General features: G+C 52.6%; 9 protein-coding genes across 9 annotated transcripts in view; 7 read left to right on the top strand and 2 right to left on the bottom strand.

Annotated features, from left to right (window-relative positions):
- Positions 1-2,643, bottom strand: part of P152DRAFT_465130 (HET-domain-containing protein) — a gene marked incomplete at both ends in the record, with an annotated part of 4,345 nt that extends 1,702 nt beyond the window's left edge. Inside the window, 2 exons of the mRNA XM_033680608.1 lie at positions 7-344; positions 391-2,643. Of these exons, the coding sequence (XP_033535836.1) occupies positions 7-344; positions 391-2,643 (2,591 nt within the window). The remainder of the gene's footprint in view (positions 1-6; positions 345-390) is intronic.
- A 306-nt stretch (positions 2,644-2,949) lies between these two features.
- On the bottom strand, positions 2,950-4,335 carry P152DRAFT_456438 (uncharacterized protein). The gene has a single exon (XM_033679010.1). The coding sequence runs from the start codon at positions 3,867-3,869 to the stop codon at positions 3,291-3,293; it is 579 nt and encodes a 192-aa protein (XP_033535835.1). The 5' UTR covers positions 3,870-4,335; the 3' UTR covers positions 2,950-3,290.
- Positions 4,336-6,257: 1,922 nt separating this feature from the next.
- Positions 6,258-7,490, top strand: P152DRAFT_263879 (uncharacterized protein). The gene is made up of 3 exons (XM_033674814.1): positions 6,258-6,511; positions 6,571-6,750; positions 6,809-7,490. Exons 1-3 carry the CDS (start codon positions 6,363-6,365, stop codon positions 7,272-7,274), a joined length of 795 nt encoding a protein of 264 aa, XP_033535834.1. The 5' UTR covers positions 6,258-6,362; the 3' UTR covers positions 7,275-7,490.
- Positions 7,491-10,432: 2,942 nt separating this feature from the next.
- P152DRAFT_263784 (uncharacterized protein) lies at positions 10,433-11,525 on the top strand. The gene is made up of 2 exons (XM_033674812.1): positions 10,433-10,558; positions 10,612-11,525. Exons 1-2 carry the CDS (start codon positions 10,555-10,557, stop codon positions 11,397-11,399), a joined length of 792 nt encoding a protein of 263 aa, XP_033535833.1. The 5' UTR covers positions 10,433-10,554; the 3' UTR covers positions 11,400-11,525.
- Positions 11,526-12,444, top strand: P152DRAFT_263568 (uncharacterized protein). Its single transcript, XM_033674810.1, has one exon. It carries the CDS (start codon positions 11,651-11,653, stop codon positions 12,173-12,175), a length of 525 nt encoding a protein of 174 aa, XP_033535832.1. The 5' UTR covers positions 11,526-11,650; the 3' UTR covers positions 12,176-12,444.
- Positions 12,445-12,712: 268 nt separating this feature from the next.
- Positions 12,713-13,613, top strand: P152DRAFT_447597 (uncharacterized protein; the record flags this gene model as incomplete). Its single annotated transcript, XM_033678002.1, has 3 exons — positions 12,713-13,162; positions 13,218-13,223; positions 13,536-13,613. 3 exons carry the CDS (start codon positions 12,713-12,715, stop codon positions 13,611-13,613), a joined length of 534 nt encoding a protein of 177 aa, XP_033535831.1.
- Positions 13,614-16,862: 3,249 nt separating this feature from the next.
- Positions 16,863-21,197, top strand: P152DRAFT_263822 (uncharacterized protein). Its single transcript, XM_033674813.1, has one exon. The coding sequence runs from the start codon at positions 17,033-17,035 to the stop codon at positions 21,101-21,103; it is 4,071 nt and encodes a 1,356-aa protein (XP_033535830.1). The 5' UTR covers positions 16,863-17,032; the 3' UTR covers positions 21,104-21,197.
- P152DRAFT_263608 (uncharacterized protein) lies at positions 21,065-21,925 on the top strand. Its single transcript, XM_033674811.1, has one exon. It carries the CDS (start codon positions 21,293-21,295, stop codon positions 21,761-21,763), a length of 471 nt encoding a protein of 156 aa, XP_033535829.1. The 5' UTR covers positions 21,065-21,292; the 3' UTR covers positions 21,764-21,925.
- Positions 21,926-22,784: 859 nt separating this feature from the next.
- P152DRAFT_456430 (uncharacterized protein) lies at positions 22,785-23,370 on the top strand. Its single transcript, XM_033679009.1, has one exon. It carries the CDS (start codon positions 22,821-22,823, stop codon positions 23,361-23,363), a length of 543 nt encoding a protein of 180 aa, XP_033535828.1. The 5' UTR covers positions 22,785-22,820; the 3' UTR covers positions 23,364-23,370.
- The last annotated feature ends 228 nt before the right edge of the window (positions 23,371-23,598 follow it).

Below are 23,598 nucleotides of genomic sequence, written 5' to 3'. Positions count from 1 at the left end.
AGACACGCGCCGCTGCGCGCCTCCCAGATCTTGACCGTGCTATCGCCCGACGCGGAGGCGAGTTGGGTCGAGTCATGTGAGAAGGCCACCGACAATACCACACTGCTATGCCCCTCCAGCGTCTGCAGGCAGGGGCCCCATGCATCTCTTATAGCCGGCTGTATCGTGATCCATTTCGGCTCTTCGTGCCTGAAAAGATCCTTTATGAGGCTGCGGCCTGGACTAAACAAGAGAGTAGATGCATATGCTTGAAGAGGACTGTTCTCTATTCCCTGCTTGTAATACATGATAAATCGTCGCGCGTCTTGAACTAGTTTAAAACATCCAGATTCGTCTGCTGTTGCCTATTTTACGTTAGCATATGTTGGTAATAAGTAGACTAAGTATTACTTGGAAGAGAGCCTCGAGTTTCGCCATTGATACAACCCCTTCTGACATGCTTCTGCAAATGCTTAGAGCCTCGAGCCAGTAAAGGTAGCTCCGACGTAAAAATTTGTCAATAGATCCACCATCTTGGAAATCGCTAGTCGCATTCCTGGCGGGATTACAGTCGGCTAGGTGATTAATCCAATAGACACACGAGTATCGTGCTGGGGAGAGTGGGTCTGAATCGGGTTGCTTGACTTGGTTAACGGGAAATCCCGGTGCACCTAGGCCGTAGATATCGCGTCTTAGTTTCTCGGACATGACATGTAGCGATCGCGAGAAGATGGTAAAATGCACACATTCTATCCCAGAAGGATAGATCTCATTGTATGCCTTTTCAACCAAAAAGTCCTTCGCTGACTGATGAACGAGGGAGATGGTGCTTTCTCGGAGCGACAGGAAAGATCCACAAAGGCCAATGATCTCCGATAGATCATCGTATCCGTCGGCGACCCCATCAGGCAAGTCAACGAGAGACGCCAACTCGTCTAACGTGACGGGCCGGTACACAGCGGAAACAACAGCCAGTATCCGTTTGCAAAGCCCAGCATCCTCCGAATCCCGGATCTGATCAATCATCCGCCTGTAGAGGGCATCGAGTCCGGGCGGGAACGACGCCAACTTCTGCTGAGCCTTCCATCCCGAAATATGGGATAGTTCTTGGCAGACTAAGGCCACCCAAAGAAAAGTGTCCTTTGCGTTTAGCGATAAGTGGCGCTGGACAGCGTCCCGTGTACCACTGCCGTATCTGTTTCGCTTCGCTAGCCTATCCACCCTGAACTGGATATATGTTGCGACAGCAGCGGAGACAGATTCTTCATTAAGCTCGAGACATAGTCTCACCATCTGCGTTGCATTGTCGAGATTCTTCTCGATACTCGGCCAGTTTCGACTAGAGAAGATCCACCTGGTACGACGGGATACAGACGACATCTGGACGATGAAGTCTAACAATTTCGGTAAGTCTGCCACGCATTCGTCGAGGGCATCGACAATTAAGTACGTGATATTCAAGCTTGGGTCTTGCAGGATGTTGGTGAAGATCTCGGACAAAGCAACCCACGCATTCGCATCCTCGAAGAGCGATTTTCCAGCGTGATCGTACCTTATCCGTACATGCGAGATAAGGGATGGCTGCTGGTCGATAAGCAAAAATATCAAACCTCGTAGCACGGCCGTGGCGTTGTTGATTCGGGAGTCAGTAGCCTGGCAGAAGAAGTACGATAGAAGATCCGGATTAGCCATGGACTTCTTCAGCTCGTTGATAATGCCGCAGAGTAGCATCGTCTTGCCCTTGCCGGGATCGCCCTTAATCCATAGTAGCCGACTGTTTTGGTTGTTGCGCCATTGTTGGAATTCGGAATTTTCGAGGATCCAGTGGTACGAGTCCTCTAGTAAGCCGCCCTTGGTATCTTCTATACGCTTCTTGTCATCCCGGGGATCGGTGAGGCGTACGTCTCGGATGCATTTCTCCAGCTTATCGATCTCCTCTTGGAGCCGTTTAAACGCACTCGGCCTCCCTTCGCCATAACGAGGGGGTATATAGACGCCGAAAATTCCCAATAATGAGTACGATTCGTCTTCTTCGAGCTTGGTCTGGCGAGAGTTTATCCACGAAAATCGCTCATTAACGCTGAACTGAAATAAAAGGTCTCCTTGAAGCGCTGACTCAGGAATACCTGTTATCTCGTAAAGTTGTTGCTTTAGAGAATTCTTGTCACTAAGTCGCTTGCGTTCCTGGGAGAAGAATTCGACTGAAGCTGGGGCAAGGAGCTCTTGGAGCGTCCAACCCCGAGTAAACCATCTGCTTTTCCGGAAATCCGATTCCCAAGTGTCTCTTGCGCCCTCACTCCTTTTCCTCTTCTTAGTCGAAACATCGGACAGGTACACGTAGCATCGAGTCGCGTTCCGATACCACCGAAACATGGAGTTGATGGCGCGCGAGAGTTCGCCGTAGCTTTTCTTGTTAATACAGCAGGTATCAATCCAAAAGTATTGTAGACCATCTTGTCTAGCTTGTTCTCCACAGAACCGGATCTTCTCATATCCACGCTTTTCCTCGCCGGTGCCATTTATCATGTCCTCGAAGGTAACCTCCTTCCGGTTATCCGGATCCCATGTGTGCGAAAGTATGGCATAAGGAGGGATTAGATCGTCGCCAACCAAGTCCTTAGTGACCCTGAATTCGCCCATCTCGCTGCGTTGTAGAAGTCGCATGGCTGCGTGCGGAGGCTGACTAGCAAGCGATGAGGATCGGGAATGGTAGGGCTTAGAGGCAGTAGTGTGGTGCGGCCATCGGCGAAATTCCGTACCTAGCTCTCCAAGTTAACAAGTGTAGAGGCAAAGTACTACGTAAGAACAATTATTCATTATGTCGAATCATTGACTGCTTGTGAGAAGCTTGGTTTGGACAGCCTCGCCGGGGGCTGGGGGTTTCTGGCTGCCCAGCCCAAATATTGACGCAGTGAGGCAGAACGCGGCGTGGGGTCCAGCTTTTTCTACACAGATGGGGAAACGCCAAGAAACACAGATATTCTGTGGCATCTTCTTCGTTGGACCTCTGTTGAACCCTTGCCAACCCTCTTCTCTAATGCTTCCCTTTCCTTTACCTTCACTGTCCAGATCTACAGCATAGACAGCCGTTTTCTATCATCTTAAATCTATTAGCCTATTAGGTACTTCTATACTTAATACTTCCGTACTCATACAATCATGGCCTCCATTTATCTCTGCGATTAAAATCTCGCGACCCGGTACTAGAACTCTTCTGTTCATCCGGTATATATTGCCTTTGAATTTCCCAGAGCGCACCACGCCGGGTCCTGTTCCGTGTCCGTTGCGTTTCCAAAGCTAACATCATTTTCTCATTCCACAACGCCCACTGTGTCGGTCTCATTGCTCTCGATAGGGACCACTGTGACCACGGCCCCCCTTTTGGCCACGTTAGGGCCGTTGACCACGTCAGGAGCGTTATGAGCGATATACGTAAATCTTTCGTCTTCTCGCTCATCATCCGAATCGTCGTATGGGTCGTCGTAAGGGTCGTCATCTGAGTCATCGTCTGAATTGTCTGAATCGTTTGAATCGTCTGAATCGTCATCCGAGTCGTCCGAGTTCATCACCCCTATCACCTTCCGCCAATCGTCCTGCGATTCACGTGCAGCAGCATCGGCCCTAGCGCGAGCCGCAGCCTCCGACTCGGATTTCCGTTCGGCCAGGGCCATTTGCATCATCGTCAAGTCCACCCGCAGACGATCAAGCTCGGCTCGGAGCCGGTCGAGGCAATTGGCGGTGGCGCACAGCCGCCGGAGGTCCGGTTCGATCTTCGTGGCCTCGGAATGAAGCCGTTGCTGGAGCATGTGCCCGAAAGGCTGGAGCGACCGGATCTTGTTTTGAATCGCGGCCAGGGTGGAAAAGGTTGGGAGGGGCGGATGCGCCGCCATATCGATCGGCCGAGGCGAAGATTGGTTACTGTCCTGCTCCAGACGGCGAGTCGGGGTATGAATTCCGCACTTGGAGGTCATTGGCACTTCATCGCCAGTGTTGTCAAGGGACCAGTGCGTCTAGGTATCGGGTACTGAATAGTGTGTGTGTGTTTGATATGAATCAATCTGGTGGAAGTGCTCCATACGAGAGTCCGTCCGCTGGATTATATAAAGCAGAGAAAATATCACCTGCATCATCTGAGATAAAGGCGAATCACTGGTTTTGGATAAGCTTCGGCATCGTCAAATCCCTCGAATTTCCACGGTGTCATGATCTGAAATTAAACCTCGAAAGACCGACTCAGGCCATTGAGACAGGACAACCATGGCGCCGCCGTTCTCGAGAACCAAAGAACAGTGAGGGAGAAAGGTAGCCCTCTACCGAGATTCAGGTACTTCCCGTAGAATGCCGCAGGGTCTAGTAAATTAACGGATTGGTGGGATTTCAGGTGTGTATAAACCTATTAGATAAGGGATTGGATTCCCCTGAAAGATGACGCGGGTTGTTGCTCTTGGGTGGTTAAGAACCGAATTATATTCGAGTGGACCGAACTCCGATCCGGGACGTTATTGGGCGTCCCAGAGTAAGAGAGACGGTATTGTTTGGTACCGGGTACCATACTAGTTATCCTAGTGGGTATCAAACATAGCAGCCTAATAACAGAAATCCATCGACTGATGAACTGAGCTCAGGGCAGCAAAATAGCTAGGCGCCTAGCAAAGGTATCTGAAGAGGTGTGGTAGACCGAAATCGAGTGTTTCAAGGCTTTATTAGTCCTTTATAGCCAACTACTCGATGAATTCTATTTCAGAGTACTTAACTACTCGGAATGACCGACACCAGAATGTTCCGACCGCCCTCATTCACCCGGGGAGAAGAACGTTCACACCCAGATCCCTCTTTCACTTCAGAGAACTCATCATACTCCACGAATTCCCCCCTCTCGCATCCTCCTTGGCGAGGGGGAGAGAAGCAAATGTTGCTGGTAGGGAGGCCTTATACCCTGGCTCCGCTGGATCAGCCGGGTGCTTGAAGTTTAGGATTGTACGCTTGCCAATGTAGAGGGTTTCGGAAGTCATGTCGCTGAGGTATCTTGCTTTGTGGGATGGGTAGTGTTCATTGGTACCATAGGAACCGAACTAGTCGCTCGGCAGGTTCGTCCATGCCTTACTACACGTCATCTGCCGGAGGACGAGGAAAGCTATCGATTATCCAATGTCATGGCTGGACCCAATGAATGCAGTCATGATACTGGAATGTCCCTATTCCTCACTACTCGTCCGGCGAGACACGGTGATGTGAAGGCGGCAATGACGGCAGTGGCTCGTCCTCGAAACGGGCTCATGGCGTGACATTCTTGGCGTAATCGGCGAAAGGATAAATTCGATATCGGCGACCGGAATGCAATGCGGCGATCTATCACAGGTTCGTAACTACATAGAGCATGGTGTTGAATGATGAAAGTGGTGTGATCTCAGGAGATCAATCCTACCTAATGAAAGCCATTCTGGCAAACCAGGATACTCTGTTTATGTGCTGCGATGTTAAAATCGACGACGGTCCGGTTTATTTCACACGTCTCAAAAGGCCTCTCTGCTTCTTGTTTTAGGAGCCTTGGATACGGTTCTGTATGTCCTTGATCAGCATTTGCATTAAAAGGTTTCCTGACAATGGTCAAATGAGTGTGATGTTCCCCATGGTCCATAATTCTCCTCACCTGGCGCAGATCACGGGCGGGACGAGCCGCTCTTGGTGGCGGGTGTGGGTTGCTGCTAAAATTTGGGTTAATTTTCCTCTGCTTGGGATCGTACTAGCAATATAAGCGCCGTTTCTGAATCCACAGTGAAATCAGGGGCATTGGATGGTACTTAAGGGCCAAGTTTCGAAGACTGAATTGTGAAAGAATGAAAACGAGATACGGTTCCATTGAGTGACTGAGCCACTAGTGCAATCCTTAGGCTGCATCGACACAGATTTCCTTCCTATGCTGCTTGACTAATGAGGTAAATTTCTCCTGGGAATGCCTGCTCGAATGATCAGGTGTTTTGGTGCTGAATGCTGGTAAAAGAACTTAAAAACCTGAGAGGGGTGCTCCCAGGCTATTGGTGCTAGTTGGTAGGGCTGGAGCTGACCTCTCACTGAAGTTTTGGTCTGGTGGTGCCACCACTTTCGTACGAAACTTTTTGATAGCACCACCAACCCGACCGAAAGTAAGCATGCCAGGCAAAGCACGCGACATTGCAGAAAAAGCCAGTAAGGATGTTGTGTGAGTGTATAAGAGCAGGATGGACTGGCCATGACCTTTGCGACCGACAATTGCTTGATAGTGCAACAGTTAGCATATCATACCATATATTCATTCCTTATCGCATATCGCGAACTACAGGAAGCCTAAAACCTCGCATCCAAACAACAAATCAAAGACCGTTGGTGTATCGGCAAAGACCAAAATGTCTGTTTCAAATAACCCGGAGCCCAGTGTATACAACTTTACGCAGTGGCCTTCAATACCTTCAATGCCGTCAGCGAGTGTAGGGCTAGCTCCCCAAGTAGCTATGGGTGCGCTTGTTGGGCTCGCGTTCCTTATTGTGGTGATACTGTGAGTTCTGCAAAAGTCAGAGGCTGTAAGTGCATTGAGTTGACTGGTTACGTCAGAAGCATTGCGGCGTATGCGTCTAGGATACGGGACAATCCGGTGAAGGTCAGGGAGAGGCTTCTGAAAAAGCGCCTCCGGCAACTAGACCGTGCAGCTCGACCAGAACTGTTCGAAGACTGGTATAAGCATGAACGAAAAAGCCACCCGGAGCTTTCGAAAGTTGACCTGGAAGATCAAGTCTGGTACGTGAAAAGCAGGGACTTTAAGTTTATTCAAACATTTTGACTGGTTCGATTACAGTGTCATCTGTCTTGAACCGATTGAGAGCTCGCAGTTGATCCGAGCCTTGAGCTGCCGACACCTCTATCATAGGGCGTGTTTTGACCACTGGTTCAAAGGATTTCATGACTTCTGCCCTTTGTGCCATCGAAACGTCTTGCCGTGGTTGAAAACGAACGGAGAAAGCAGCACCGCAACAAGGAGAGCTACTTCACACGAGGGGCGACGAACTAGTCCCGCTGGATCGACAATAGACAATGCGGCTGGGCCAACGGGACACATTTCCCCTGTATCGATAGGTCACGATGCACCTCAATCGATAAGCCACGACAGGTCTGGATCGATATATCACGGTGCACCTCAGTCGATAGGTCACGATGCGCTGGAATCGACAGGGCATATCCTGAGCCGGAGTTCACTGAGCCGGATATTGCGCCTAGTCGGATGGTCCAGAGTTCTACACCACACAACGGGTAGCCACGGATGAAGCCTTGGTAGGATGCCATCAAGACGATGCAAAGTCTTCAGAGAATCGCACAGAAGGCGACGATCTCTTTGAGACTTGCTCTCCTGAACACTCCTGTTGCTGGCACTCACCAATGAGCGCGTTGTAGTCTGGCAGCGAGCCAATTAGGATCCGCAGCCGCACAGTACCCAGTGTATCTGCCGCAGGAGTTTGCCGTGGTTTAGAAAGATGCAGGTTTACCACGAGTTGAAATCAGGGAACTCATGAAGTCAACCCTGGAAGTCTAGCAGCTCGCGAACACGGCTGGCGTCGGCTGGCATCGTTCCAGGCCAGTGTCTCGCGGTTTCTTATACACCGCAGCCTGAAGATGTCTTCAAACCCCTCCATACACTGGTAAACTAGTACCGGCCATTGGTCGTCTAACTCTTTTCGAATTCAACCCACTTCGGTATATGGGTTTCTTCCGGACTCTTGCTAGCGAATGGCCAAAGTGTGGGCAGCACTTCGGCTCAACAGGAATATACTTGATCACGGAAGTTTCAGTGGGTTATTTAGTAGTGAGGGATAGTCCAATTCAGGGGTGCAGGATATCCATTGGGGTGTCTGTAAGCTGGTCAGCGATGTATACATTATTAGAAATTTAGGCCATATAGTATAGATCAATAAGAACACGAGAAGTATTCTATAAGGGTACTTCTTACCTATGATGGACTAGTTCTGAATTATTTGTAGATGGACATTTAGTGGTGATTCACTGTTCGGGTGGACATTATCCGCGCGAGCATGCGCAATGTGAGGATCTAGCCCCGTTACTAGTCAATGGGACTGCGGGGTAGCTAAAGGGGATTAGCCGTGGGTCGTGGCCTCTTCATTCATGTCGCGCCCACAGTTCACTGAACACAGGTCTGGTTAACACTATCGACCTGGTGGAGAGTCTCCGCTCCGACGAAGCCAATAAACCGGAACTACCTATCGTGGTAGCATGGGAAACCCACAGGCGCTAAACAAGTGTCTGTCAGGACGTTAAAGCGAGAGGATCTCAGGTGTCAAGGAGCAAAAGGCATACTCCGTCGCCTAGTTCTAGCTCCGCGATGAAGACTCGGATACCACGCGGCCTCTTCTGCGGGCGATATGCCGATCAAATCAGTGCTATGCTTCGACAAACCCACCCCTTACGGCCTAATGTACAGCATAAGGGAGGCACATGTAGTAGGAAAAGTTTGTCTTTCCCATGTGCCGTCTGAGTTCGGCGGCCTTCTCCAGATTAAGCTTCTCAATTGACCACAGGCCCACGGCTCATCGAGAATGGAATGGATAAAGGAGATTTCGAAAACATGGGTGTAGGCTCAGCTCACTACGAATCTAAGCAAGCGGTTAGTGACAAAGTCAGAATGTGAGTTAGCGTGAGCCAGCTCGTCGGGTGCATATTTGGGGAATCCAAGGTCCGAGATGTAGTCAGTACCCTACCTTGCACCACCAAAAAGCTTTCTTTCAACCCCCCTCTCCCGAGTGATACCTTGCATTGATACAGAGCGCAGCGAATGGCACAAGTACGTTGAATGAAACGTATCCTTCCAGTCGATTTCATAGTGCCCGTCTTTAGGCGGTACGACCGACTCGAAATGGGCGTACTAGACGGCCACGGAGACGATTCGAATATGCTCGATCGGAAAAATGCAGGTTTGGATCAGGTCCAGTCTCTCACATTGTATGCGAAGCGGGGGGCCTAGTAACTAAGACTGCATCCTTGGATTTGAGGGTTCGAAGAACATGGACGTGTCGTGAACTATTGGCAAACCGATTGAAGTCCCACAGGTTCTCACGAGTGGATCATCTTACCAATGAAACCATCCGCTAGAGGGATCACATTGGCATTGTCTCTAGTCGTAGCGGGACATTTGGTGCTCTCCGCAAAGTTCGAAATCTGTTCTGAGGCTTAAATTTCGCAGTGCTTGGAGCCAAAAATGAAGAGAAGGCGTCGGGGATCGACCGTCGATCAGGGGCGAAAGTACTTAAAATACCCTTTCTGCTGCCCCAAGCCACCAGAGGCTGGGTATTCAGTTTATTCCACCCAGATAGACCATACTGCGAAGAGACATTCTGTGCAGGATCGATGATCTTCCGTTGGCAGACAACCACATCACTACTTCGCTCTCTGTGGTCGAGCACGCAAGTTGAGAAGATTGTACCGCGGATATGCAGATCCTGGCAGTACCGTAGGCAGGTTTGTAACTAGGTATGGTACCTGGACTATAAAGATAACCAGCTACCAAGAGAGGGCTCGCGCCCTATTGACAACAGTCAACCAGTTGTGATTAGAATCCAGAAGGATAACTCCGGAAGAAGGGAAATTGAAAAGGGAAATTGAGAGTCTAGACCTGCAATGACTTTATACCGACGCCATTGCACCCTGAAGGAACGGACATTGCCATCTCAAATCTTATTTTTACAGAGCAGTTTCGGGGAAAGGAGTCGCTAAGTCACGGCTCGGGCTCCAACCTGAGAGTAACTATTCGGTTCAGTGAGACTAGTCGACCAGCCGATGGATGCATCTGTAGGGAAGAATTGACGAATCGAGCTTTTATTTGGTCGAAGGAATAGGAGGTCCCACACAACTGACCGAAGTAGCCAAACCATGGAGCCTGTCGATTGTACGGGGTAGATGTATTACTATGTTATATCGCAGCCAATTGAACCATAGCCTACAACGAGGATTCCGGACAGTAACTGGTTACTAACCAGCATCTTTGGTAATATAGAATCCTGATTAGGGACTACCGTCTAGCGAGTTTCCTGTTCCGGCGCGGCCACTACGAAGTCAACATGGTTGGATTCAGCCCAACTTCCATCGCACACTGCATACAAGCCAGACCATGCAATCCCCGTATGCAAGTCGAAGGTGACCCGAAATGGTGCTGCAATGGGTACCTTGCAGTTCGAAACTAGATTCAAGCTTATTATGCTGAATGGGTGTACGACCATTTGTGCTATTCGGAGAAGGACGGGTGGAGGGTTGATTGAATTTGGCTCTGATAGGCAACTGGGTGGATTTACCATGGTTGAATGCGCCGTTTGGAAGGGCACGGGATAAAACTGCGACCTTGGGAATCGAATCCATGAACCAGTTCAGGGAGCTTTTCGTTCCTTTCCGAGCATGGGGTTCGAGAAGTATATTAACGTCAGTTTACGAAGTGTTGACGTCGCGGACCCAACAGACCCTGAGCCTTGCATCCTATATCAAAGCCTCTCTTCAATTTTTGTGTCTGTCTCAATTCCGTTCCGAAGATGATCCCTATGAATCATGAGTGAGTATAGTCTTTTGTTTTTCGATTTTGGCTGTACTGACCCGTACTCACAGCATTTTACACGGCCGAACAAATGAGAGGAGACCAAATGGCGACAATGACTCCAGCAGCATCCCTTCTGCCACAGACTTTCTTCGACACCCCGTTGGATACGGGATGGAGTGGAGATGTCAATTTCGGCAAAGGGATGTCGAGTCTAAACAACCCATCGATGCTGGTCAACAACTTGCAGCTTGATCAGCAGCTGCCGCCAGAGACCGTAGATTGGGTGCAATACGATGCTCCTTCGTGGAACAACTCCACCCCGTCCGACTTCCCCGTGGATCAAAATCCGGGGATGATATCTCTCGAAGAGTCCGACGAAACTCCATCATCAGACATCCTCGACCGGGGGATATCAAACCCGTTCCAGGCTTCCATCGAGGTCGAGCCCCCAAGACGTAAACGAGGTCGACCTAGAAAAATCCGAGACGAACCGGCGGTGCCGACCCTACCACGGGCCGCTCGAGGACGCCAGCCACACACCGAAGTCGAGAAGAAATACCGCAACAGTTTGAACCAGGGTATGGAACAACTGCGAAAGGCTCTGCCGCACAATCCGAAGGAGCCTGAGAGGGATTCGGACTGCCACTGCCAAGTGCGGTTGAGCAAGTTGGGTGTGTTGGTTGCAGCGGCCGATTGGCTCGGCCGCAGAACCGAAGAGGTTGCAGAGTTGGAGCAACAGCTGGAGGAGCTAGGACTGATGAAGGAGGAAAACACATCGCTGAAGGAAGAGAACACATCGTTGCGGGAGGAGAACGAATCCATGCGGTCAAAGCTGTCGACTTTGTCGTTGGATTAGGCTCCATGGGTCCAACACATTTCATCTTCGTGTTGATATGAAAATTGTCCGTCATTTTTGATATGGGAGGTTCTGTCGCTTTGATATTTGTTTCAACAAGGGAGGTTTGCTGTCGTCATTATTTCCTCGGTCTAGCGTGACATGTCTTCGTGTTGCTGCGTTTCAAGCGCCGGCATTGTGAGGGTTTTATTGCATAGCGCCGGTGAAAATTGTGTATCTGGACATGTCAAATTTGTGCTGTCTTCCTTGTGATGGCCGGAGGGCTATCCGACGCATCTGGTGGACATCAAGACCACTTTGGAGAGTCTACTTCTCTGATATCCAAGCGACGTCTTCGAATTCTCTCAAATCCAAGGCTAGAGTTTGGCGTCAAATCTCAAAATAGATATAATACTAATTCATCATGGTATCACAGTCGCCTGAGCCAGGATAGGTCTAGACAGAACCATCCATTCACTGTATCTGGCGATGAAGCATGCAGTACGAAAAACCAAAAGCCAGAGACGGGAAGTAAGAATCCAAACAATGTAACAATCTTTACAAACAGTATTAACTCCAGGGACACAGATTCCTATGACTCGTATCGTCAATACGGAGCACAACATCTTCGAATGAATGCGTATTGTCCATATCGTGGCGTTCATTGCATCGTGCGACTTCCCCGACGCAGGGGGCCGAAAAAGGTGAGACGAAACGCGAAGCATGGTGGATCGTTAGATCACAAGCACAGCACCACGTCCTCCCTCGATGGATATTTCGGGCACGTAACGAGATAACAAAAAGCCATTGGGTATCGTGAGTGTGAACTTGGAGTAGAAAGTTGTCGTTGGGAAGCGTCGGCTTACGTTATTTGAACGTGATCTCAGCTGACCTCCGAAGTTCACCCATGTCGATCTATTGGTCTAGCCATTTCAGGGTACAATACAAGACTTTGAAGAACTCCATCCTGTTTCAGGAACCACTGGCAAAGTTACATTACTTCGATACTGGTGGAGGACTCATGCGTACCAGTACCGCACTGAAAAGTCTCTATGAGTCACATACTGTCGATTCTAGACAGATATCGACGAGATTGCCTTATGATTTCGTCATCTCTCGTTAAGGTCACGATAGCGCCCGGATCGGTGTGCCGGACAGTCAGGAGACATTTAGTATCGAGAAGGCTCTCGCACGGTTCCAAGACCGATATTGCACAGAATGGCCATTGGCTCCGCCGCTCGAGGATGCCAATATAATCAGGGTGGCTGCTGGCCTCCTGTCATTCGCTTTCTAGAGATAACTAACACCACACCATCATCACCACAATTATAACTATGACATTCATTGTCGACCACCACGCAAACTTGAGGGTCGACACTGTCGAGTCTGAAAGCCACACTCATCATATACTCCTCGAGGTCACGTACCCGAAACCCTCGGCTCAGCCTCTCCGCGAGCTGGATATTCCGCTCGACAAGGCCGAGCATACTTCCCCCAAGCAAGCCAACTCTCGTAATCCTCCAGATCAGAACAACCACAGTTCAACAGAGAACATCCAGCACAGCGACTCAGTCGCCATCTCCGAGCAGAGCCTCAAGAGAAACTTATACTACTCCTGGTTGAGCGACCGCGTGCCGGAGCGGACAGACCCCTTCGGTTTCTCATCGGCGGGATGTAGTCGCGCCGCGAGCAGAGAACCGAGTCCATCCCCGCCGCTACCGTCCGCGAACTACGAGGTCGCAAGGAGAAACAGTATACACGGGAAGAAGACAGGGGGCGCGAAGGTATCCGGCCGCAGTTGGGGACGTTGCTAGGAGGAGCTACTTACACGTGTTGCAGACGGAAGTGAGTCCTCCAACCTCCCAGATCGAGATTGTTGGATCGTAACCAACGAGGTCCACCTTGGAATATTCCTGCTTTGGAAGAATGGTTGATCGGGCACCTTTGTGTCCCGATACGGGACGAATTGGCAAACTACATCATGCAATGAGATCGCCAGGCGTCCGACTTTATCAATTTGGCGCCCATTGGAATTGCCTGGTATGGCCACGCACTTGTTAGAGAAGGACTTCCGGCCAGATAATGTCCCCATCCTGGGATTAAAAGCTTGAAGGGTAGATAATCCTCTATACGGTAGTAATAACGTGAATTTTCTAGAGTAGGAAGTGCTCGACGCAGAATATCGCTATCATTAGAACCAAAGAATGGGAATTTGGCATGACGTTAGCACCCTGAATAGATTACAGAACTCCCCAGCCCTACCCATCCGAAGACCTTCTGATATGCGCCATGGTATACAAATAAACAAAGCTGAGCATAAAGAACTTCCTGCAGCATGCACGCCACTCAGACCACTTACATACTGAAAACAATACTTGGTTGATCCAACGGAAATGAAGCGATTTCACCGCTGATACCGTCCGCCATAATCCCCTACAATCCCACCACAACTACGGATTCCCAGGGCGACCGACCGCTGAGTTCTCCTCGACTCGCGAGCCAATCTTCATTCTAACCGGGATCCAATAATATTACTCACCCAGAAGTGAGCGCGATTTACATAGTAGTCGGGGACTCGGGGTATTCAGGCCAAGAGCATGGGTCAGGAACTGATGGTGGGTCATCCGATGCGTTGATGACAGCTGGGGACGGGGTTGCGTGCGGAGAACCTGGTTGGAGGCCGTCAGCACGGTGAGACGGGTTCGATCGGTTCGATCGCTGGTTTGTCATTGTGCAAGTGATGAAGAATCAAAGGTACATTGAACTACTTATCGATATTAGAGCCGGAGGAGGTCGAGATGTAGGCGACCTGAAGCCCCAGCCTAGGGTCACGGTGGGGAGCGCCGGAGCCGAAGGCCCACGCCGGCACGGATGATCCAAGATCGGCGGAACTCCATCCCGTCCGTCATGATGGCAACCGTGGTGCTGGAGCGGGTTCGCTTCCTACTTTCCGGTGGGAACTCTCAAGCCAGCCACGACCATATTTCAGGTTCTTTTCGTCGATGTTCATGATGGGATGATTGGCGACTGACATTGGGAGACGAAATTGTGCCTTCGGACACTCCGTATCAATGTGCACTCAGCTAATCGGTCGGAGTGATTTAAACGGGCATCACCGACATTATTATTGGTTTGAAATCGGCAGATAAGATTTCGATGGCGCTGTTTGGTCGCAATGATTGAAAGCGACGTTTAAGCAGTCCCTGAGATTACGGGATGCGGTGCTCCGGAGAAGCTGCCCAGGAGAGTAAGAGGTGCATGGAAAAAAGCATCCGACGGTGGCTTCCTCCGCCACCGAGCAAGATGAGAAGCGACACGTATATCCTGTGTGATGCGTGCTTGCGCGGGCGAGGACCCAAATATGTGGGATGGCTCTCGGAGGAATTGACACGTTGGAGTTGGTTGTTGGACTAAAGGTTCGTTTGTAACTGGCGATGGTATCATACCCTTGAAGTATGGTTTCAGTTTCTTCTGGCCATAATGAGTGTCTCAAGGAAATGAAGCAAGAAATATGGATAACATGCTCCCTTTCACTCTTCCTTAATATTACTCTATTAGGCTTCTAGACTCTGGACCGACGATCCGCAGCATAGAAGATTCCAAAGCGACAAGTCTCGCCTGCCGATCCACCCAGATTCCAGGATTCCAGACCATCTTGCTGGCATTCTGACAATCTTCGCCGTCTGCAACTCTGCGGTCGTCATCCACTCATCCCGGCTTGACGGCCATGGACATGCCCTGTTTCTTCACCGTTAGATGCAGCGACGTGAATATTCGCGATAAAACCTGAGGAACGGCCTCGAAAGTCGAAACGAAACCCAACGTGGTCTGCCTCTCTTCCCTGCATTTGCCGTCCCATCGGTCGCCTCGTTCGATCATCAGCTCCTTCACCCATTCCCATTCCTCCGTGTCTTCCTCGCGTCGACCGCTGTTGATCCATTTCATGCGGTGTACGTGGGAGGACTCGCTACCAACACGGACAGGTCACCACAGGTCCAAATTCCCGGCCGGCGAAAATGTTCCTGCACGTACCTTGCGGAATTGTGCTTTTCCTCTCCGATGCCCCCTTGCATTGGTTGGTGGATCGGGAGCGGTACGAGTGAGGAGCAAGGGGAGGGTCGATGGGGCGGATGGCTGCAGGTCGGATAAATGGTTGCGGAACGATCGAGCGGCTGCACGTTGCGACGCCGTTAATATGGAGTTTGCAGGGTCGACCTATCTTTCTCTGTTTCCGGTAATTATCTGACATGTCATCGGTAGGGGAGAAACTCGTTTGACATTTATCCGTTCTGTACTACTGGTGTGCTCTCTGAGTCTCCATCCATATTTCCGACTTCTATCGAATGCATGCTATGCTGGAGCTGGTCTATCCGGTGGTAATAAATATTAAATAATAATAGACCATGGGTAATATTCCATAGCACCATAGGACATACTATGTTAGCCACATAGACACCGTGCACTGTGTACTCTCCAGCTTCGGTACACGTATGGAGTCGTAACCATTCTTTCGTCTCGAACCCTCTACCGTCCAAGACTAATTAAGTGCCCGCGCCTTTAAAGTTTAACCCGTCCGGATCGCGAGACCCCCTCCCGTCTCGGCGACTAGGCCCATATCCCGCACTATCGCTCATTCTCTCGAGCTATCAGCTAGGTGCCTAGTCCCCCCTTCAAACTAAAAATGACAAAGTCCAATCGTCGAGGTAGGGTGGGGTCCAAGGGAAATCATAACATCAACAAGAAGACGCCACGACGGAGCTCTTGGTGTGTTGTGACAATGGTGGGAGACGAATAGATTGGATCATTGGATGGTTGAAACTTGAAATATTTCTCGGCTCTGTACAGGCCGTATTAGCGGACGCCATTGATGCGTGGGCGCGAGACCGTTCTGGAATCTGGAATCTGGATGACGGACGATTGATGGACTGGCTCATGGCTTGCCGACGATCCTGGTGCTGGCGTGCTGTCCATGACCCATCTGATCCCAAATCCCAATGGGCAACGGCCAATTCCCACCATCTTTTTAAGGCTTTGCTACTACCCGTCGGATCGTCGTCTGTGCTCCTCTGCGCTCTGTCACCAGTCACCAGTCACCTTGTCTCTCTTCTCTTGCTCCCTCCTTTTGCCCTTTTCATCTCGTGATTCTTGCCCTCTCCCTTCGCACGTTCCTCCTCACCTTGCCTCCCCTTCACCCGTGTCGCCTCGTCTATCCTCTCGTTTGTGGCCTTTACGACTGTTTCTATCACTCGCTGTATACCAGAACGATTTAATACCCACGCGATCGGGTGTCGAGCCCCAACGAAGCGCCGATTAATTCCCCGAGTCGGATAGTGACGTCGTTGCTCACGGCGTCGTCAGCCATATCGCCACCGAAGCTTATCCTAACTCTCGGATAGTATCTCGCGGAGTTCTAGACTTGAACTCGCGAAACTTCACTCGCTGAACTGTAACACCCTGCGACTTTGAGTGCCCCGACGCAGCTTAACGACCCTCATCACGAGCGCAAACCTCTTAGCATTCATGCATACCTCATCCACCATCGCATGTAGAACGACGAAGGCGAGATCTGGAGAGAAGGGATAGCGCATCACCACTGGCGCAATATCAGACATCGCCTAGCAACTCGTCGTGTGTCCGATCAGCCATCGCCCATCATGCCTGTGTGGCCCTTCGGTCGCAAGGCTCGACGGCGCGCAAACACCCTTTCCACATCCAGCGATCTCGTGAGCCACGGGACAAGCGACGCGGACAAAACAGCACCGTCATCACGACCGCGAACGCCTCGAAATCGGGCGGTTGGCGAAAGCGAGGTGCTGCAACACCATGACACACCGCCGAAAGGCACTGCACAACGGAAGCTGAACAAACGACGAAGTCAGCAGCGGAAAAGGGCGTCTGAAAGAAATTCGGGAGGGTCAGGAGGGGGAGTCACGACACATTTTATAAGCAGGGTGGAAAATGACATCGACAAGGCTGATCCTGGGCCGGAGATGTCAAGGAGCTACGTTTCAAGTCCAGGGGCGGCGAGTCCGGTTAAAAGTCTAACAAATCTGGACCCGTCTGACCCCGAGGCCCATCCGTCACACTATCTTCGAGATGAACATCCAACTACATCAGCTTCTCTTACAACGGCTTCTCCTACAAACGTTACCGCCGCTCGGACAGGAAGGGCCAACACCCCGAGTCCACCTCTAAATCCGATTCACAAGACGAGTCAGATGCCGCGAGGCACCCATAACGCTGCTCATCGCCGTTCCTCATCCTCCGAATCCATCACGGCCCTTCCTGCATCGGTCCCGCTCCGTACCTCGCCTCATCTCCGTCCCGCGACTCACTCATCCACCGCATCCAGCATCATCCCGTACAACTTCCACCTCTCCCGATCTCACACCAACCCTCATCGTTCGCGCTCCGGCACTGCCAACGCAGACACCTCGGCCGACGAGTATGTCCTCCCCGATCGCTCCGAGTCCCAACCTCATCTCTCCCGAAGCAACTCCCGTCGCGACGACGCCCGCTCATCTAGCCTCCTCCCTCGACGACGGTCCACAAAGCCCAAGCAAAAGAAACCTCGCACCTCCATCCGCGAGGAGGAGTTCCGCGCCATGGCCGCGCCCTTGCCGATTCCCCAGCCCCATGCGACGTACTCGACCGCCGGCGAACTCCTCCGACGTGAGTCTACCAAGCGACCCGGCTCGCGAAAGGGGAAGAAAATATGGCGTGGTTTGAAATCCACGAAACAAGCCGGAAGCGACGTTAGCCTGCCGTTTCAAGAGAGCATCGCCAGCGATATGAGTGGGAGTGACGGGCGGGAGTACAGTGTCGGTGGGTTGTCGGTGTGGACGCCGCGGCCGAAACTTCGGTTGGCAGCGCAGGAGGAGGATGTGCGAGGAACCACGCTGGTGGCGTATTCTTTCGGGGCACCGGGCCGACGGCAGACGGATCAGGGAATCTTTGGGGCCGGGACGGAGGGGCGGAAGCGGAGAAACCCGCCGATACAGGAGGAGGATGAGATCAAGATGGAGCAGTTTGGAGAAAGTATCGCGCGGGCGCAATCGAAGAGACGGCGAGAGCAGACGGAAGAGATTGGGAAGTTGCCGAAGCGGATTGATGCGTTGGCGGACGACCTGGACGCAGCGGGGTTGAGGGAAATAATGGAGCGGGAACACAGGAGGAAAGATAAGAAGAGGAAGGCGGATGAGGAGCGGGTGCGCCGACGGCTGGAGAAACGGGCGGCGAAGCAAAGAGCGAAGAGTGAAGAAGCGACAGAAGCTGGAGCTGAGGATAACGGGGTCGGTCTGGGCATCGAAGGGTCATCGGCAAGGCCGGCAGGTGGGAGAGGAAAGAGTCGAGCGGAACGGGAGGTGGACGTGAGGGATAGTCGGGATCAGGAGAGGGTGGATACGGCGATCAGCGGTCAGAACCGGCGGGATATCGAACTCGAGAAGACCGAAGCCGCTCTGACGGGTGGGCCTGTTCAACCCATTCGGACACCCCACGACGGTCAATCGAAGCCAGGCGGCAAGCAATCGAGACCAGAGCCCGCATCTCCTGTGCCTGTGGGCGTTGCAACGCCGGAGTCTCCGTTCACAGAAGAGCCGGTGATTGAGACGGCGAAAGAAGTGCGCTACTCGCATGCAAGTCTGAGTGCTCAGGCCGGAAGTTCACTACCCCCGTCGCCCCAACACGGAACGTTTCCACGGTCACCCTCGAAGGCGAAGAAGGATGGAGATAGGTCTGAGACCGTTCGCCAACCTGCACCGTCAATACCGCCCGCTCTTGATCCCGATATGTCCAAGGGCGTATCAAACACCGGTTCTCCTCGTTCGAAATCTCCACCCGTCGATTCCGACGCCGCGATCGTCGCCGCCAACACCATTACTCCTCCCCGAAACAGCCGCCGTTCCCTAACCAAATCCCAATCCCGCACTCCTTCTCCACCTCACCAGCGCAAGAAGCTTCAGAAACGCATGTCGCCTACCCCATCCACGCGCTCCCAGATCCCCGACGAACCCCCCCAAATCCCCCAGCTCTCCCTCTACCACGAAGACGAGCCCGTCACCGCACTACCCCAACCAACCGACCGCCTGACCGCGCTCCCCGCCCCCTTAGTGCCCACCGCATCTGACGACGAGCAAGCCAAACGCGGCAAAAAACGTCGTGGCAGCGCTGCCGGCGCTTTTTTGGCTGGTGTCGCCGTCATGCTCTTCAAACGCGGCCGCCGCAGCAAGAGCTCGCGGAACTTGAAAGAAGCCACCGCCGAGCGCGGCTTCATGAACGAATCCCGCGACCGCATCGAGCGACACCGTGCGGAATGGGGGCTAAAAGGCCACGGACCACCTGAAGCAGCTGTGCCAAGCGCACACCACATGCGGTCCAAATCCGAAACCGTACCTCCGAACCTCAGTGTCATCGGTATGCTCCCTAGCCCGCCCGCGTCACCCGTGAAAGGCCAGGCGTCCTCACCGACGTCCACGCCACTCCCAATCCCGATGGCTCCCCTCGTGACCACCTTCGGCAACCCGCGCGACGACCTGCGCGCGATGTCCCCCATCAGCGGCCGCTCCGGCGCGCCCGTGCGCACCATGTCGAAGTTCCGCGAAGATCTGCCAGAGAGTCGCGGTGCGTCGCGCGTGCAGAGTCCGGTGCCGGCGAATGGCAGTAGCGTGAGCGTCGGCACCGGCGGGCGTGATGGGAGAGGTATGCCGGGTGGATCGTTGGAGGCGCTAGTGCGGACGGGTAGCAAGCGTGCGTGGGGCGCGAGTGGTACTCCCACCGATAATCCCGAGAGTCCCACGAAAAAGCTCGCGACCACGGCGCCGGACGCCATCGGAAACATGGCGATCAAGGAGAAGCATGAATCGGGAATTAGCAGCGTCGGGGCAAAGAGCAGCAGTGTGGACGCGGACGAGGAAGACGGCGCATCGGGGAGCGTGGGGCACAGCCGGGCCAGCAACCCCATGAGTCGCAGCCTCGCAAGCATCGATAGCGAGGGCAGCTGGCTAAGTGGGAAGCTAGGCGGGCGCGCGAAGCAAAGTCTGAGCGGCACGGCGCGGAGCTCGGGCGTCAGCGGCATCAGCGGGAAGGCTTCGACGCATGACGCACATGATGGCGGGACGGACGATGACGTCGACCCGAATCAGACACCGAAGACGTTGCAGCCCCCGTTCGTCGAGTACTCCCCTGGCGACGCCCCCGTCGCCGATCCGCCCGCACACGACGACGCGGGCGGCGAGGTGATGAAGTCGGGGCTGGGGCGGCAGCCGACGCTAGTCCATCGTGCACCGCACATGAAGAGCCGAGAGGGGTTGCTGAATGAGTTCCGACGCGGCAAGATGGAAGGGGAGGTCGCCGAGGTGGAGGAAATGCAGCTGGCGACGCCGGAGGCGACACCTCAGCCTGAGACAAGAGATCTGCAGACGACCGCGGGCGCGCATGAGGCGGTGACGGACGATCCGCTGAGCATCCCCACCGACCGCCCCTCGCGATCCTCGTCCCCCGAGCAAGGCTCGCCGACGTCCGACACCGGGCACCCTGAGGAGCCGTTCGTGGTGCAGCGGGCGCGATCGGTGGATCTGGGGAAGCAGGGGTTACACGTGCGACATCTGTCAGCAGGAAGCGCGAAGTTGTTGGAGATCCGGCGGGCGGAGAGTCGGCGGGCGAGTGGGGCGAGTGGGGCGAGTGGGGTGGTAGAAGGGGAGCCGGGTGTGGAGGAGGGGAGATGAGTGGGGATGAGGTGAGGTGCTGATTTGATTTACTGACTCTGCTACCTGTTTCGAGGTGCTATGCTGCTGCGATGCTGGGATGGAGCGTGCTGTCGCTCTTTGTGGAGGATTTCCTTGCCTGTTTCGTGTCGTTGATACGACTGCCGCTCGTTACCTTTCCCATGTATCTGTCGCTCCTTTCCTTTCCTTATGGTTTTCACCGGTATTCCGTACGCTTCTCCCTCAGCATTCCGTAGCAGCAGCATCGTCACAACTAGGTCGCGCAGAGTCATCACGCCATCGGCACTATTGCCTCGTTTCCTCAACTTCCCCACTCCCCCCTTTTCTCTCTTCTATACATCCCGACGCATCCCTCCCAGTTCTTTCGATGGAGGACTTGTTGTGATAACAATGTGTGTGCAAGGATATCACCGGAATTGTTTTCGTGTTAGACCGAGTTCGATACCCGGTTTGGTTGGGAATCGACCGGGTTTCGCAGTGTATCACCTTGTAATGGAACGTGTTGAATTCATTCTGTCCACCAATGGTGCATCTTTGTTGGGGCATCTAATTTACATGCCGGTGTCTTGTTGCAATCTGATCAACTTCAGTCCCGCGGTCCATGTACAAATCCATCCTCGCCGACAGGCTCCATGTCTATCCATCAGGATATCGGATTGATTATGAACTGGACTGGCTAACTGACCTTAGCACGAATCGTCTCGACATTCTGAAAGTCCACTCACGTGGAACCTTGGTCATAACAATTCCCAATCCCCTAGAACGATTGCGAGTTTTCAGCAACCCGCCAGCATAAGGCGCCTTTGACCAATTCACCATACCGCTTCGCCTTTCCGTTAGTCCATCTGTCCTCGGCGACACATATATGTCTTGTAAAGTGTTCATTCGTTGTCTATGTTCTGCGTGCTTCAAGTTCTCATGTCAAATCTGTCATTTGCTCGCTTGGTTTCTGTTTGGAACTTCCTTTTTCGACCTGCTGATCAATGGTACTTTCGCTGTTCTTCTCGTTTTTGTTACTGGAAACAACCATTTTCAGGTCCTCGGATATCACGTTGATCCGTGGACAATGTCCTTGGTACAGTAGCATGAATGCCCCTGCCGTGCTGCTGTCAATGTATTTCATTTTGCGAAGCAGCTGCGATAGTAACATGAGGTCAAATACAACCATCATGAAATCGAAACGATATACTTTACTATCACAACATCAGATACCAAACCATCGATCCATATCCTTTCGTTCTATCAGAATGCCTTGGTGTCTACATTCGCTAAAGTTACAGTGATACCGTCTGCACGACAGATACGCTCCCGCTCCACCATGACCCGCAGTCACTGCATGCTTATGCTCACGGTTATTCGACATCCACCATGACAAAAGCAAACAGCACCCCGCCCGGAGTTCCGCACGTGGACCATCCCTCCAAACACGCAGCTTTTGAAGAACGAATCCCTCCCCACCCGTCCCGCTCCATTCGCAGTCTCCGTTCCTATTCCGAGGGGGACTGGTTCATGTTCAAAAACTACCGGGATCTCGTGCGGCAAACGCCGTTACACTGGGATCGAAGAAGGAGCTTGCTCGGAGTCCTGTGCTGGTTGTGGGCTCCTGGTCCCGAGATGGGCTCGTACGCGAGGTGGCAGGAGGTCCGTTGGGGGATGGGTAGGGACTATTGGGGGATGGACACGCTGGTTTCGTGCAGAGCTTGTCGTTTGATCTGCAATGCGGGATGGGAATTCGATACCCATTGGCGGTTTCAACACCCGACGAAAGGCGATCCGCTCTATAGCAATGGAGAAGAGAGGTTTAACACCCCATCGCGCGCCCGCCACGCACTCGCTTACATTTCCTAGTCGCGAAGCCGTTGAATGCGCCGCATTCTTCGAGTGCGACTGTTCCTGTGCTTTCTATACCGCCGATGATCTCAACACACATATCTTCTGGTTCCATTCTCGCATCCCCGAATACCGGTGCCCGGAGCTCTCCTGCCCCACTCCGGACGAGCGTTTCCGAGGCATGGAACTCCTGGACCACTTGATGATTATCCACCCCGAAGCACCCGATGCAGGCTTCGACATGGCCGGACGCGGCCCGGTGCGGTGTTGGAACGCCAGGTGCCTCTACCCCGAGCGCGCGTACGAGGGCATCGAGGCGGCGCGGCATTTTGAGCGTTGCTACGGGGAGACTCAGGGGATGGAATTTAAGCATGCGATGCATGTGGACCCCCTCGCATTGAGCTTAATTAGGGATATACGGTCCCTCTAATGGTACACTACTCGTATTCGTTGGAATATTTCATCAATCAATCATTTGATAGCTAGCATGGGTTCCAACGACTCCATCCCCTCCGAGTGCTATGATCCCCTTGCAAAACAGTAGCGTGCACTGTGTAATAAATGCGACGAGATAACATAACTTTTTGTTAGGTACCTACAAAAGTCGAGGCGGTGTTCTCCGCCCGCGCTCCTGGTTGACGTACAGGGGGGTGAACGTGGCGTTG

This window comes from Eremomyces bilateralis (genome assembly GCF_010015585.1).
Source record: "Eremomyces bilateralis CBS 781.70 unplaced genomic scaffold P152scaffold_5, whole genome shotgun sequence".
NCBI lineage: Eukaryota > Fungi > Ascomycota > Dothideomycetes > Eremomycetales > Eremomycetaceae > Eremomyces > Eremomyces bilateralis.
Note: the sequence above shows the minus strand (reverse complement) of the source record. Positions and strands in the feature narration are given on the sequence as shown.